The sequence below is a fragment of the Myotis brandtii genome, unplaced genomic scaffold (genome assembly GCF_000412655.1).
Source record: "Myotis brandtii unplaced genomic scaffold, ASM41265v1 scaffold339, whole genome shotgun sequence".
Taxonomy (NCBI): Eukaryota; Metazoa; Chordata; class Mammalia; order Chiroptera; family Vespertilionidae; genus Myotis; species Myotis brandtii.
The window spans coordinates 246,134-261,522 of record NW_005363061.1 but is presented as its reverse complement, the minus strand read 5'-3'; the positions used below and the strand labels follow the sequence as shown (position 1 = coordinate 261,522).

The 15,389-nt window shown below is 56.0% G+C and overlaps 2 protein-coding genes across 3 annotated transcripts in view; both read left to right on the top strand.

The window, feature by feature from the left end:
* Nucleotides 1-3,136, top strand: part of ZC3H7B (zinc finger CCCH-type containing 7B) — a 26,026-nt gene extending 22,890 nt beyond the window's left edge. The window contains exon 20 of the mRNA XM_014543823.1: nucleotides 322-3,136. Coding sequence (XP_014399309.1) covers nucleotides 322-565 — 244 coding nt within the window. The 3' untranslated portion in view covers nucleotides 566-3,136. The remainder of the gene's footprint in view (nucleotides 1-321) is intronic.
* A 4,603-nt stretch (nucleotides 3,137-7,739) lies between these two features.
* Nucleotides 7,740-15,389, top strand: part of TEF (thyrotrophic embryonic factor) — a 29,091-nt gene continuing 21,441 nt past the window's right edge. The window contains exon 1 of one of the 2 annotated variants that reach the window (XM_014543836.1): nucleotides 7,740-7,896. In XM_014543836.1, the coding sequence (XP_014399322.1) occupies nucleotides 7,794-7,896 (103 nt within the window). In that variant the 5' untranslated portion in view covers nucleotides 7,740-7,793. The remainder of the gene's footprint in view (nucleotides 7,897-15,389) is intronic. The other variant, XM_005871367.2, reaches the window with a different exon arrangement.

Here is a 15,389-nt window from a genome sequence, read left to right as displayed (position 1 = left end):
ACGGAGGCCCTGGCTGGCTCTGGCTTTTCTGGGTCCGGAGATGGCACTCAGGGGATGGTGTGTCCAGAAACAGCTGCTCCTGGACATGAGGAGTCTGGTGCCAGGCAGGGCAGGGTTGGAGGGGTGAGGAGGGTGGGCCTGGCCAGACCCTACTTCGCAGCCCTGGGTCCCTGAAAAGGCTGGGCCGTGCCAGCTTGCAGCAGCACCGAAGCTCCCCGGGGTGGAGCCTGTCTTGGGGGAGGCTAAGCGGCTGGCCCAGGTCCGGCAGCCTGCGGTGGACAGGGCACAGGGCGTGGGCAGTGAGCCTCCTGCTGCCAACAGGCTCCAGAAGGGCAAGGCCTGCCCGGACGGGGACAAGTGCCGCTGCGCCCACGGGCAGGAGGAGCTCAACGAGTGGCTGGACCGGCGCGAGGTGCTGAAGCAGAAGCTGGCCAAGGCCCGCAAGGACATGCTGCTGTGTCCGCGGGACGACGACTTTGGCAAATACAACTTCCTGCTGCAAGAGGACAGCACTGCTGGTGCCGCCCCCGAAGCCCCTGCTGCGGCCACGGTCCCCGGGGAGTAGGCAGGTCTGGCTTGTGGGTGAAGTCCTAGGGTCAGGGGTGTGGATGGGAACAGAGGGCCTGGCGGAAGGGCCGGGGCAGCCTGGGGGGGGGGGGGGGGGGGGCGCCCTCCTCAGGCAGCCCCTGGCCCTGGAAGCCCTCCCCATCCCATCCGCACCCACTACCCAGTGTGCAAGCCAGGTGCACGTGCTGCGGCCTCCAGGGGTCCCAGGGTCCTCATCCTGCTGGAGCCCTGGGCAGCCCCCTGCCCCCAGCCCCAGCGCCCCTGGTTGGACCCCTCCAGCTTCAGCTACAGCTTTAACTTCTGTCTGCTCCTGAGGGGGGCCTGAAGCTCAGGGCTGGGGAGCCTGGGGTCCCCACTTGAATCTGCAGCAGGAGGGTCCTCTCTACCCACCTTCATTCCACCCCCACCTCCCTGGAGACAGATCAGGACACAACAGAGGGTAGGAGGCCCCAATTAGCTTTAAGATGCAGCCCCAGAATGGAGCTGGGACACGGTATTGGTCACTTACCCCTCTGGGGCCTCAATTTTCCCTCCGGTTGGAAGAGTGGGAGGGACTGGGGTCTGGCCCTTTAGTGAGGCCGTCAGCCCAGCCCCTCTCATTCTTGAGCCATTGAATGTAGATTGTAGATCCTCAGAGCCTTTGGTCATGACCCAGCCCAAAGCCCCCATTCTACAGATAGGAAAACTGAAGCCTAAAGGGAAGGAGTGATCTACACAGGGTCTCCATCCCACGGCATGAGGTAGACCTGGGGTGCAAACTGGTCAGGAGACTCAGGGCCCGTCATTAGGTATGTGACTGCCTCTGGATCAGTGTGCAGCTGGGGTCCCAGGCAGCGCCACCCAGGTGCTGGGGAAGGAAGCTCAGGGGTTTGGTCTTGTCAGCACGGAGGAGGGGAAGTCCTCTCCTGAGGATGGCTGTGGGGAGCGTCCAGCAAAGGTCTCTTCCCACACCACTCAGGGACAGGTGGGAGGGGCAGGGAATGAGGTACTGAGGTGAGGGGATGCTGAGAGAAGGGAGACATGCCCCTGGGGCATCATGGGCCATTCTGGGACCAGACACAGCCCCTCTTTTTGGGGGACCCAGCATGGTCCTCTCCCCCTTCTCCCTTAGACCCAGAAGTACAATTATGACTGTCTGTCCTGACCCCTCCCTGCTCCCTGGCTCTGCCAGCTGCCTAGGACCCCAGCTGACCCCCCAGCCCCTGCTCCCACCCACCAAGCCCCTCTCCTGCCCTCGTGTAGCCCTAATGTCTGTGTGCACCCTCTGGTCTCCATCCCACCCCCTGTGTGCAGGCCCCGTCTCCCCTGGTTCCCTAGACATTCCAGAATGCCCCACACCATTGGCACAGACGTGGGGCTCCCCCAGAAGGAACCAGGGACCAAGGCTGGGGTCGGGGGTGAGACGGAGAGTATAGCGCACCCCTTACTTCTCCTCAAGCAAGGATTGACAGCGTGTGATGATACGATGACGGGCATCCGGGCTGCAGAGAGGCCTGTTTCTCTTGCCACCACTGCCCACCCTTTCCCCAATAATTGAGGCATGCATCCCTCCCTCCCCCTGCCCCTCCCCCCGCAGGCCAGCACTGCAGAGTGGGTGCTGGTGGCGTGGCTGGAGGGCAGGAGAGACCACACCCAGTGTGGGGGCCGTGGCCATGAATGTCCATGACACTTGTTTTCCCTGGTCCGTGGTGTTGCCGTCTGTTGTCACCAGCCTTGTTTTTAGTGTGTATATATGTCGCCCCCGTGATGCATATATACACAGGTATTAAATATATCGCTCTATATAATATTATATACGTGTGTGGTATCCAACGAATCACTTCTATTGAGGGCTAAAGATAAAGAATTTGGCCAGAAAATGCAGCCACCCTGGTGTAATGTGGAGAGGTGTTCAAGGTCCTCAGGCCATTTCCGGGGAATTCAGGGACTAGGGCCAGGTCCAGAGTTGACTGGGCAGCAGGGGCAGAGGTGGCTTTGCTGGGGCCCAGCTCTGCTGACAGCTTCAGCGCCCCCTCCTGGGAGAGAGCAGGAGTGCGCAGGAACAGCAGAGGATTGGTGTTTCTCTCTCCCCCAAGGGAAAAGGCTTAGAGTCCAGATTTTTCTTCGACCTGTTTTCGTCCCAGGGCCTCCGGACCCGGGCCTTCCTGGCCTGGCCTGGCCGATCTGGATCCCTCGCAGGAGGCAGGAAGGGGTGGGGAGGGAAGCAGGAGTGCGCTCGGAAGGATAAGGGCGATTATTTCAGCTGTGATCCTGACTGGGAGGCTCGGAGAGGGGAACCAGGGCCTGTGCCCACCGCCATCGGGCAGGGACAAGAGGCCATGCAGCGTGGCGACGGGGCAGGCGCCCTTGACGGGAGTGTCCCTTTGGGGCCGGACAGCCAGGGGTGCTGCATTTCTCAGCTGGGCAGGAATCAATCCAATGGTCCTTTTAAAATGTGTATTAAAATTTTAAGAATACCACACTTTAATATTAAATATTCATAAGGTCTAGTATCTTGATAATAATGTAGATGTTTTAATAACGATTTTTGTCCTTCTTAAAATAAAATGAAAGAAACTCGCTCCTTTCAGCCTTTGTTCTAGAAAATAAACGTGTGCATTTTGACCTCTGTCCCCCAGGTGTCGCTCCTGTTCCTCCCTGCCTGGCACTTGTGCCTTGGGCAGAGCTGGCTGGTGCCGGGCAGGCCTCAGCCAGACATTCCAAGGGGTGCAGGGCAGGTCTGTCCCTGTGTAAACAGGGCAACTCAGCTGACCCTGGCTCGGGCAGCCTGGGCCGACGGGGACAAGCTGTGCTCTGCCTAAGTGGCCCCAGTCGCCACTCTCTGCTGGCTCTTCTGCAGCCTGCCTGCGGTGGCGCTCCCTGCGGGCTGTCCAGCAGCACCCACGCCTCCCTGCGTTCACCATGTGCACAGTCCTGGGGTCCAGAGGTCTAGCTCTGTGCCCTCTCAGGGTGTGGCTTTTCCAGAAAGGTGAGCGGTCATGTCATGCTTTGGAATATGATCCTGACCACAACCCAGACTCCTCTGGGCCCAGTCACATGGGCTTCCTCATCTCTAAAAGGAGAGTGTGTGTTAGACCAGGAATTCTCAGTGAGGAACATCTGTATCTGCTGGAGGTGCTTTTTCACATCTCGGATTAGGTGTGGTTGCAGGTGATGGAGGGGGCACCTGGTGGGCGGGGCTGCACATGCTCATGCGCAAGCTCACCAGACAGCTTGAAACAACAGTACAACCCTAGCTGGTTTGGCCCAGTGGAGTGAGCATTGGTCTGCGGACTGAACGGTCCTAGGTTTGAGTCTGGTCAAGGACACATGCCCGGGTTGCGGATTTGATCCCCAGTAGGGGGTGTGCAGGAGGCAGCCGATCAGTGATTCTCTCTCATCATTGATGTTTCTATCTCTCCCTCCCTTCCTCTCTGAAATCAATAAAAATATTTTTTAAAAATAAATAAACGACAGTACAGAGGCTCCAGGAGCAGAGGTCCAAGACCTAGAACTTCTCCGAGAATAGGGAGCCATTTGGGCCTGGTATACAGTAGGGGCTAAGATGCTTGAAAAATGACCAGAGGAAGAGCAGCAGCCAGTTTGACTGAGGACCTTCCGTGCACCAGGCTCTGTGGATGCAGCTGGTCTGTTCACAACAACCCTGCACGGTCAGCACAGGTTCCAGGACCTTCAGGACGGAGGTGGCAAAAAGACCAAGAACCACTGGGAACTGGCCGATCAGCAGAGGTCCCTTCCGCTCCGACATCTGGGGTTCTCAGCATCCCTGGCCACGCACAGACAAACCCAAGTGGCGTGACCAGGTACTGCTCCCAGAAGAAAAGTGCAGCCCCATCCTGGCCTACATCACCACCTCCCTTGAACTCAGGAAATCAAAGAGAGTAAAATAAGGAAGTGGACTAAGCTCTTAAATTCTCACAAATTCCCCTAAATTCTCCTCTGGTCCTTGTTTAGCTCGGGTTTGTAAGCATGAACTGAGCACCCACCCCATCTCAGATCCTGGGGATGCAGGTTACTGAAGAATCATGGCTTTCCTGAATCCACCATCTGCTAGGGAGACAGACCTGCATGGATGAATGTAGGATGATGTGACAGGCTCAGTTGTGGGACAGATACTCCAAGTGCTGGGGAAGGTACCTCATCCAGGCTGAGGGAAATGGGAGGGCTTCCTGGAGGAGGTGACACTAGAATTGAGGCTTTAAAAAATTGTATCATTGTAATCAGTGTGCACTTACTGTTCTGCATCTTTCTTTTTTTCTCTCAATTGTATTTCACATTTGCATCTCCATGCCTCAATGTAACCTAGATATTTATGGTCAGTGGCTGGCACTTCAAGGTGCCAGAGCTGGCTTGAGCAGCCCCCAGTTATTGAATGCAGGCTCGTTTCTGGTCTTCAGTCCTGTGACGAGGGACTGTGGTGACCACTACTGCTACCAGTGCAGGCTCCTCCTCCTCCCTGCCTTTGAGGAAACTGCCTTCGAGGAGAGATGACTGTCAGGGACTTGGGGGTGCAGATGAGAGCTCTGCCAGAAACTGCATCCACATATACCATGACGAGGTGAGCCATCCCAGCAAGACCTCTGAGCCAGGAAACCCAAGAAGTGCAGACAGCCCTGGCCGGTTTGGCTCAGTGGATAGAGCGTCAACCTGCAGGCTGAGGGTCCCGGGTTTGATTCCAGTCAAGGGCACATGCTCAGGTTGCAGGCTCCATCCCCAGGAGGCAGCCGATCAATGATTCTCTCTCATCATTGATGTTTCTATCTCTCCCTCTCCCTTCCTCTCTGAAATCAATAAGAATATATATTTTTTTTTAAAGTTCAGACAATCCCAACACACCTGCCATGTGGCTCCTCTGAATGTCCCCAGGCTTGTACTAGTATATGGCCCCCCCTCTCCATACCTCTGCCCTCTCTAGCATCTTTTTTGTTGTTGTTATTAATCTTTACCCGAGGATATTTTTCCATTGATTTTTAGAGAGTGGAAGGGAGGGGGAGAGACAGAGAAACATTGATGTGAGACAGACACATCGATTGGTTGCCTCCTGCACACACCCAACTGGGCCTGGGGATCAAACCTGCAACCAAGGTATGTATGTACCCTTGACTGGGAATTGAACACAGGACCCTTCAGTCCGTGAGCCGATGCTCTATCCACTGAACCAAAAGGCTATGGCATCCCTAGCATCTTGATTCAGCAACCTGCTGATGTGGCCCGTGCGTGACCATAGGTGATACTGCTGGCTGGACACCCTGGGTGCAGAGTGGGGGTGCCAGGTGGACTGACTCAGTGGCATGAAAATTCCTTAAGGGTAGGGACTTGCCTGGCTGTGTTTGTTATTTGACTTTAAATCCTCGCAAGAGCGAGGCTGGGCCAGGTATGCAGTAAGCACTCATTCCTACATAGAAGGGGTCTGCAGAGAGCTCGCAGGAACAGATCTCCGAGAATGAAATGTCATGCAGCCGGTGGGTGTTTTGAGACATGTAGGATACGTCCTATTGCCTCTGAAATCACGCTCTGTGGGCACCTACCCACTCCACCTTTGTGGCAAGCCTACCTTGCACGTGACAGGGTTCTTGGGCCAAGGAATGGTTACTGTACCAGCTCAGCCTCAGTCAGCCCCAGCCTGCAAGTCCAGGCAGCCTGCACACCAGGCTACCATGTCCTTGCATCCTCACGTCCTTGCCCTGGGCTCACAGAGGCAAAGGGCACTAGAAGGCTAAACACAAAATTAAATGTGTTGTGAGGAAGGGGAGTGGGGAGGAGGGACAGGGTAGATATGACATGTTTAAAGGATACCTTGATCAAAAGTTTTGAGCTTTGAGCCATATATTGTTTTATTAAATTTAAAAATTGACGTTTATTTTCATTCATTTGGGAAAAGAACATGGTTTGGGGAGGGCTCTTAGGAAGGAAGGGAGGGTAATTAGAAGGTAAGATGAGGGCTGTTTGGAAGAGGCCAGGAAAGGTTCCTGGAGTATGTTTGATTCTGTGCAAAATGGGATGTTGGAGAGCAGTGGAGGACTGCATAGAGCTCAGCTACAGTAAAGGAAGCGACTGCTTATTGCATCCGACTGGAGTGTCAGAGACAGAGCCCCAGCCGAAGGTCACAATGTCCAGTAGTTTTGGTCACAATGTCCAGTAGTTTTGGTCACAATGTCCAGTAGTTTTGGCCCGGAGACCCAGACTATCTGCACAGCTTGTTCAAGATCCCACATCAGTGTGTGGCATGATTGACAGCTGACAACCCCTACTCTGCTGTGGGTCTTCCGTGGAAGGTGACATACAGAACCTTGGCTTCAGCCACACATTCAAGTGGCCTGGGGACCACACAGGCCAGTACCCTGGTGAGAGGGCCAGGGAGAGGACTATAGCAAAGAGCCATCGTCACCCAGGTTCCTAGGATGGGCTGGGAAGCAGGACATCATCCAGGACAAGCCTGAGCCAGGTCTGGCAGAGCTGCCCCCTCCCAGCTGGCACCTGCCTCTTCCTCCCTCTCTGGAAGACCAAAAGGACCCCAGGCTGCAGGTTTGTCACTTCGCTTAGGAGAACAGACTTCAGGCTCTGCAGATGGCAGAAAGCCCCAATGCCACATGCACACCCGTGCACCTAGCAGGGCACACGTGGGTCAGCTTCAAAACCCACAAACAACCCCGGGAGGCTCGCAAGCGCGCAGGTGACTGCATGATGTGCCTTCACGTGCCCGTAAGCGCCAACACAGAGTTTATCCTTTGTGATGAGCTGCCTGCAGTGCCGAGTCTCACGTCCCAGCTGAGCTGGTTTCCATGGCAGGCCCTGCTATCCGCTGCACCAGGGCTCCTCTGTCCAGTGTGCCTGAATGTGCGGTGCACCTCGCTGTGGGCATGGAGCTGGCTTCCGGTTCTCACCTGGCAGGCCCTGGCCATGGCTCCCAGCCTGGGGGAGAACTTCCCTTAGCAAAGTTAGATAACAGCACGGCCTCCCTGTCAGAGGATTGGCGCAGTGGCTCCACGTGTTGCAGCTGGCACAAGGCCAGGCTGCCTTGCCAGGCAGCGGGAAGGGAAGGCCTGGCTGCAGCCAGGGCTGGCAGATGGCCAATCTGGGGGGTGGATGGGCGGGCCAGGGCCCATGCTGCCCATTGGCTGCCTCCGGCTCCCGCCCCGCCCCCCTCCAGAGCCTGTGGCTCCCAGGCCAGCTTCTGCCTCTCCAGCTGCTTCTAAACTCCCAGAGCAAGCTCCTCCTGCCGGGCCATGTCGAGCTGCGACCGGATCGGGGTGGCCCCTGCCATGGACATGCCTGAGGTCCTCAAGTCCCTGCTGGAGCACTCTCTGCCTTGGCCAGAGAAGAGGGCAGGTAGGAACGGAGGTGGCCGGCATTAGCTGGCCGCCCAGGTGCCCAAGGGGTGGGGGGCAGCCACAGACACAGTGGCAGGACAGGCATCTCCAACCTAACGAGAGTCCCCGGCAGGGGTCTATTGATCCTCGGTCCCTTCCTGAGCAGGAGGAAGGGCTGGGGTGCAGAGAGAGACATAGTGGGAGGGCCGCTGCAACTCGGGGACTGCCCCTCCGCCTGTTAGCTGGCGGAAGCCACCAGTGTGTGGCCACTGACAGGTGTGGGCTCACATGGGCCAAGAACAGGACCAGAGGGCCCTGCTGAGAGAATGCACTGGATGCAATTGCCTATGCAGTTCCCTCCCTCTGCATGTCGGGGTGGCAGAGACTGTGGACTTGGGCAGCCTCCTGCCTGGAGGGCAGGCTTCTTCCACGCGCCTGCTTCAGCTCCTGCTCGCTGGAGGGCTGAGCCCATGGATGGGAGGGAAGCTGTTATGTAACAGGACCACAGGCTCGGAGCCCGCGTTCCTAGGATACCACAGGCAAACACGGGACGAGGGAGCCGGCAGAGGAGGGCGTGGACGGAGGGGCAGAGCCCGCAGCCAGCACCAGGTGTCCCCCAAGTCCTGCCTGAGAAACCCAAGGCCACGGCTAGCTTTGGGGGCCACCTGCTCAGGCGAATCCCCTGATAAATGTTTCTCCACTCTCTGCTGTTCTAAGCTGTGAGGGGCTCACACCAGGTCCCCACTGCTCAAACTGCCCAGGCGCCTTTAAAGGAGCCCAGCTGTCTTCTGCTACCTGAGTCTGACTTAGGAGCCCCGGGGTCCCCCCAGGCGACCTTGTTCAGGCCTCTTCCTCATCCTGCTGTGCTGGCAACTGATGTATCTCATCACCAGGTAGCCTGGATGTCCCCACGGGACTTCATCCCCAGGACTCCCAGCCCACTCCCAAACTCTGGAGCCTAAGGAAAGACAGCGAAGCCCAGGCCCCCTCTCACCCCTCGGGGAGCGGGCTCAGGGAAAGGGGGGCGGCAGGCTCTGCTCGGAGAAGAACTGCCTGAGGAAAGAAAGGTGGTTCCCAGAGCTCAGGGCCGGGTCCCTGTGGGCTCTCACAGAGCTCTAGGCCCCGGCTCCTCAGACCACACCTGTGGTTTCTGCTGGGGCGGTCTGGGCCACCCTCGGGGGCGGGCATCACAGGAGTCCCTGTGCCCTCCTCGCACTCAGGACCCCTGCTGCTCACCGGGAGAAGTGTGTCTCCTCAGGACACCCTCAACTCATGGCGGAGGAGTCACAGCTGACTTTTTCTAGCCACCTCTGAACGGCCGTGTGGGTAGGTGAAGCTGAAGGCCTTCCAGAAGCTAGAGGTGGGGCTCTAGCTTCTGGGTCCAGGCACCCAGGGAAGGTGGGGGTCCAGGATGGCTCAGTGCATGCACAGGGAGCGGCTTGCAGGGACAGCTCCCAGCAGGGCAGGGAAGGGTTCCGGGGGCAACTCAGGGTGCTGCTCCTCCTCCGATGAGGATAGCAAGGCCCTTGAAGGGTGGCAGCAGCTGCTGGTCGCTGGTTCCCAGCTGGTCCGCAGAGCCCTGTGACAGCCGGAAAATCCCCATCACTCACTATGGATGAGCAAAGTCGGGGCCCAGCGCTGCGAGGACTTGCCAAAGGTCTGGGCCAGAGCTTTGCCAAGCGTTGGCAAGCCCTGGCTGAGGATCAGTTGTCTGCGTAAGCTGGGTGGGTCAAGGCGTGTGGACCAGTGTCTCAGGCCACCTCCTGTCACTTCTCCATGTGCTATCTCACTGAGGGTCAGAAGCATGAGGCCCCGTGGGACTGACAGATGCCAAGGGGTAGATAAAATGAGGGGTCAGTGCACCCACAAAGTCCTCACTCACACTATTGCCCCAACCTGGAATCACCACTTCCAAAGCTCCCAGACTCTCCAAATCTTTTATAAAAATAAATCTACCTGAAGGGCCATGTACCTGGGTAAAAAGAGAGTGCACACACCGCACGGCGCGGGAGTTTCTAGCTGTCAGGGAGCTTGTGCTCTAAGTTGTTGATGAAGCGCCCCTTCCCCTGGGTCCCCCACTCGGCTGGGACCTCAGTCGGAGGAAGGCAGCCGAGGTGGCAGGAGCCCGGAAACAGCTGCCCTCAGGATCACTTGCCCTTTGCCGTGATGCATAAGGGCAGGTTTCTCGTGGGGGACTGAGACCTGTGTACAAACTCCTCGCTTCCTCCAGCCCACTGACTGCTTCCGCACACGTGCAGGCCACGTGCAGAGCAGAGCTTGGGTCCAGCGTGAAGGAATTTCAGAGGAAGGCAGAGGCGTGGGAGAAATGCCAGGTGTGCTCTCACGAGACTGCTCTCCCCACAGCCTCTCGCTTTCTAGTTCGAAGACGCTCCCTGAGAGCGGCCTTGGGGCTTCTCTCTCTCCCGGGGGCCTCCCATCCCATCCTGTACACAGACCCCACCCCTTTCTTGTCCCTCGGGAAGCAGCTTCTGTCCAGCAGAGCTGGCCGGGCTCCAGCCGCCCTTGGCTCCAGGTTTCAATGGCCACCTGGCCGCCCCACACTCTGGGCCACCAGTTTGACCAACTTTCCTGTGGGCAGAGAAATCCATGTCCGGCAAAAGGGTGGTCTGTACCCCAAGCCCCGACTCAACTTCCCCTCTGTCTCTGAGCTCTTCCTGTTTCCACTCCTGCCCTATCTCCCCAGGATCCTCTTCCAGGATTCTGTCCCAGCCTGCTCACTCGCTCTTTCTTCCTCTGCTTCTCTAAACCATGCTGTCAGCTCTCCACACCCCTCCCTTACCTCATCCTATAGGGCCTTGGCTGTGCTCGGAGGCTGGTCCCCCATCTTCCCGCCAGCTTGGGTCACTCAGGCCTTCCAAGGAGCCATGTAGCCTGAAACGCACCCACAGGTTGAACAAGGCCTCCACTCTGAGCTGGCCAGGCAGCGTCCCCACCTCAGGGAGCTCCTGCTGGAATCACTAGTGGGCCACCCAGTCGGGTGTCCTAGACACACCTCTCTCTCTCCACCCTCAATCTGTAAAAATGGGGAAAAGAATTCCGGCTGCGCTGGCTTGTTGCCGGGTCACATGTTAGCCCATGTGGAAGTGTTTGCCAATGTGAAGTCCACGCTGTTTTCTCTGTGAAAGGCAGAGAGCAGCTGGGCCTGGCACTATGCTCCTTCCACCAACATCACATCTGCCACCTGACCCTCAGGTCCTTCCCACCCTCCTTCCTGTGAATAGTCTCCCTTAAAACAACTGAATGTTGCAAGTTTGTGCTGTCTCCTTGGGAACGTGTGCTGAGGCTCTTGGGGACATGGTGCCATCAGCCCTGCTGGACTGGCCAGGGAAACAGCTGAATGATAACAGGCCGGAAGCCAGGGGGACTTCCTGGGGCAGAGGCAGCGGTGCAGAGGAGGAGCCTGGGTAGCTTCCTCTTGGAGGATTGAGCTAAATGGCCCAAGGGTGTGGACTCCCTGCAGCCGGGCTGTCCTGAGGTTAGGCCCATGTAAGGCCCATGTGGGCGCCTCCACGCCCAGCCTGGGGGAACCAGGCAAAGCCAAGAGAGCATGAAGTTTTCCTCCAGGGAAGAGGAGGTGGAGGAAGCCTTATGAGCTGGAAGCCTTAGCTCCCTTAATCCTTACTACTACCTTCTAAATGCCGAGGAAATGCACTCAGAGGTTGGCCAGCCTCTCTCCTTGCTCCAGCCTTAGGGACCCAACTGCCTTCTCTGCCTGCCCCCCGTCACTAACGTGAGAAACTCAATCTCACCAGGGCCAGGAATTGACAGCAGTGTCCAGGAGCCCCCGCCAGATGGCTTTGCATCTTGACGGGGCCTGACCCAAGGCCAGGCTGCTCAAGGAATGCATCCTGAATCCAAGGCCACTGTTCCTGGGTGTTGTGCTAAGTGCTCTGGCATCACCGCTTGTGAAATGGCCTGGCAAGGGAGGTGTCATGATCAGTTCTACAGATGGGGAGACTGAGGCTCAGAGATGGGAAGGCCACGGTTGTAAGGGGTTCCAACCCATCTCCGCCTGCTTCCAGGCTCGACCCTACCACAGGACCCTGAAACCGAGACTCGGGGCAGCACCTCTTCGGTCCTCCTTTGCTTGTTCATCATTTGCTTATCCAACATTTGCTATCCTGGTGTCATGGAGTGAGTGAGACATGCATGGCCCCACTCGCCTGGCAGCTGCACTTCCTGTGAAAGGACAGTCAGCAATCAGGAGTCAGGGCTGTCTCTGAGGGGGCCACATGGTCACATTTAAACCAAGGCCTGGACAGTGAGGAAGAGCCAGCTGCGCCAAGAACTTTCAGGCTGAGGGAACGGCACCTGCAAAGGCCCTTTCCTGGGGCAGGAAAGACAGTGTCTGAGCAATAAAAGGCCACTGTGGCTGCAGAAGGTGAGCAAGGGGGGAGAGAAGGAAGAGGTGAGGCTGGAGGGACCTGGAACAGGGAGAGCCTGCAGGGCCCTAAAGGTCATAAAGGTAGTGAGGCTGTCATCTCCCTGTCTGCAAGGCCCCACCCACCCACTATTCTCAGGGAAGTGGCAGGTGGTGGAGAGGAGTGAGGTAGTCCTAGAACAATTCAAGATGGGATTATACCAAGAGTTAACTTCAGCTGAGCATTTGCTATGCAGTGTGCCTGAATCGCCTCCTTTACTTCTGACACTCAGGCACAGAGAGGTTAAGTAACTTGCCCGAGGTCACACAGTCAGGAAGTAGTCAAACCAGGAATCGGACCCTCATGGCCCGACTCTGGAGCCCGCACCCTGCCACCGCACCCCCAACACGGCTTGTACAGGAGAAGCCCTGGCTGTCAGGCAGTGGCTGTTGAGATGGCAGAGACTGGAGCTGAGGGCTTTGCTCTGCAAATGGCCCTCTTGGGGCAGCTCTCCATCTGTCATCAATCTGAATCCTGGGAGTGGGCAAAATGCAAGCCAAACAGGAAATTAGTGCTCTTCAGAGTCCTGGAGAGACGGACAAGAGTTAGTGAAGGGCCTTCACCCACCACTTCTGCCCTAGGACACACTGCGACCAAGGCACAAACCACAGCCACAGGTATGTGGGCTCGAAAGCAGGCAGCTGTTGGTTAGGCTAGTGCTGGGGGGCTTTCCACGTTATTCCAAGTTCAACTGTGAAACCCAGTGACTGTTATTTAATGTTAATAACGTTCCAGATGTATAGGACTCGGCTCTGAAAGGTTTTGTTAACCAGCACCAACAACAAACGAGCCAGCAAATATTTACCGAGTTACTACCTGGAACAAAGCTTTGTACTCTCCTGCATTTGGTATTGGCAAAGCGCACAGATAACTGGGCTTTGTTAGAGCTCCACGGAAGCCTTACTATTGCTCTGTTCTTACACACACAAGACTTATGTCACATATTTCAGTAAGTCGAAAGATGGAATGGTCCTGTTCTACTAGACACTGAATACGGGGCGAAAGAGATAATTTTTGGGCTCCCATGCTGGAGTTTGAGCTCCTCTAAACTCTGAGTTTAAATGATAATACTCCCAACTGGGGTAATGGCTTGATGAAAGGCACCTGCTCTGCATCTGCTCAATTGAATTGAATTAAGTTTTAAACTTGGGTTGATTAGCAGGTTTCTGGAACATGAAAGAGTAGAATTTAAAGCCAGCCCAGCTCAAGGACACTTCAGCATAGACTCCGGCGGCCACCCTCAACCACACAGCCTTGTCCCCACACCCCAAATAATTCTCCTCCAGGCCCCACACACCTAAGTGGAAGCGGAAGGGCGGAAGCACCCCCTCTCCATGCCACACTGTTCCAGCCGAGTGCTTGTCATTGCTTCTCACACTTAATCCTCATAGCCACTCTGTGAGGGAGGCATACCCATCTCTGTCTCCAAGAGAAAACAACTACGGCTTAGGCAGAAGTCACTTGCCCAGGCCACATGGCTGGTCAGCATCCGAGGGGAGATTTTATTTTTATTATTATTTTTAAAATATAATTTTTTTATTTCAGAGAGAAAGGGAGAGGGAGAGAGAGAAACATCTATGATGAGAGACAATCATTGATCGGCTGCCTCCTACACGCCCCCTACTGGGGATTGAGCCCAAAACCCGGGCACGTGCCCTTGACGGGAATGGAACCTGGGACCCTGCAGTCGGCAGGTCGACACTCTATCCACTGAGCCACACCGGCTAGGGCCCAGGGGAGATTTTACCTCGGTCGGCCTCCCGACCCCACAAAGCTGTCCCCGGGACCACGCTTTCCCCAAGAAGTGGCTGCATTGAAAGCCTGTGACTACAGAACACCGAGGAACCACTTCATACCTTTGAAGCCTTAACCACGTAATCACATGTTCTTTTTACAGAGTTGATTTCTTTGGAAGGGCTCACAAACACGGTGGGAATTAGCTAATCACATCTCACCACATTTATTTCTCCCCCGAGAGAAGGGGCCAGGCTGCACTTCGTTGACAGGAACCGGGGGTAGAGGGGGGTGGCTGTGGCTCTTGCCGGGTCAGGTCAGCTGGAGAACGAAGCTTAGAACAGAATGGCTCCCGCCTCCAGGACGGTGCTGCTGAAGGCTGCCAGCCCGCAAGTAACCAACCTCCCAGCTTGCAAGTAGGCACGAGAGAGAACATGTTTGTGGTGTTCCTGCCGTGCTGGTGACACACCATTTACCCTGTGGTTATCCAGGGGGAAAACCCTCTCTGGGGAGTGTCGGGACATGAACAGAGAAACAAATCAAAAAAACCAACTTCCGCAGCCTTAGCCTGCGAGCCTAGCTTCTCACCAGTGCCTCCCAGATAACTGGGCTTGGTAGGTTGCTCCAGGCTGGATGATGAGTGGAGTAGGCATTTTCCCCTTTGGATAATTGCAGCTTTAACAATATCTAAATCTTTATCCTTAATACATCCCTCTCCTGCTGTAAACCAATGCTGTAACTTTCCACTGTTATCCTATAAAACCTCCCTAATACCTTGAGAATTATTTTGCCCCTTCAACAATGGCACATCAGCCATGAAAATACACATTTGACTCTAGCCCAGTAAAGTCTCTTTTCCACCAAAGTAGCTATTTAAAAAAAAAAAAATTCATATATTGTTTTAATCACTCCCTTAGATACTCCTTTAAAATTTCTTTCTGAAAACCTCTAGGTCAGCTTCACCTAAAGATCTCTTAGCCACGTGCAGAATTCCCACTCACCCTGCAACACAACAGATGTCGTGTTTCCGCTAAAACGAGAGGGACACGGGCCCCAGGCCGGCCGCCAGGATAATGGATACACCAGGCGGCGGATTTGTACCCGTTCGTTTTATTTCTTTTTAGTTTGATAAAAACTATGGAAACTCCCATTTGTTGCAGGTTCCCAACTGTGCATTTTACATACACTGGCCTCCGGACGACCCACAAGGTGGATCCATTTGACTTGTAAGGAAAGGCAGCGACGGGCTGAGGTTGTCAGGTCAGACAGGGAGCCTCCCGGGGCCGGCAGTCAGCTTGGGTCCCGCCCGCCACCCTCCGGCCGGTGCGGGGCCCGG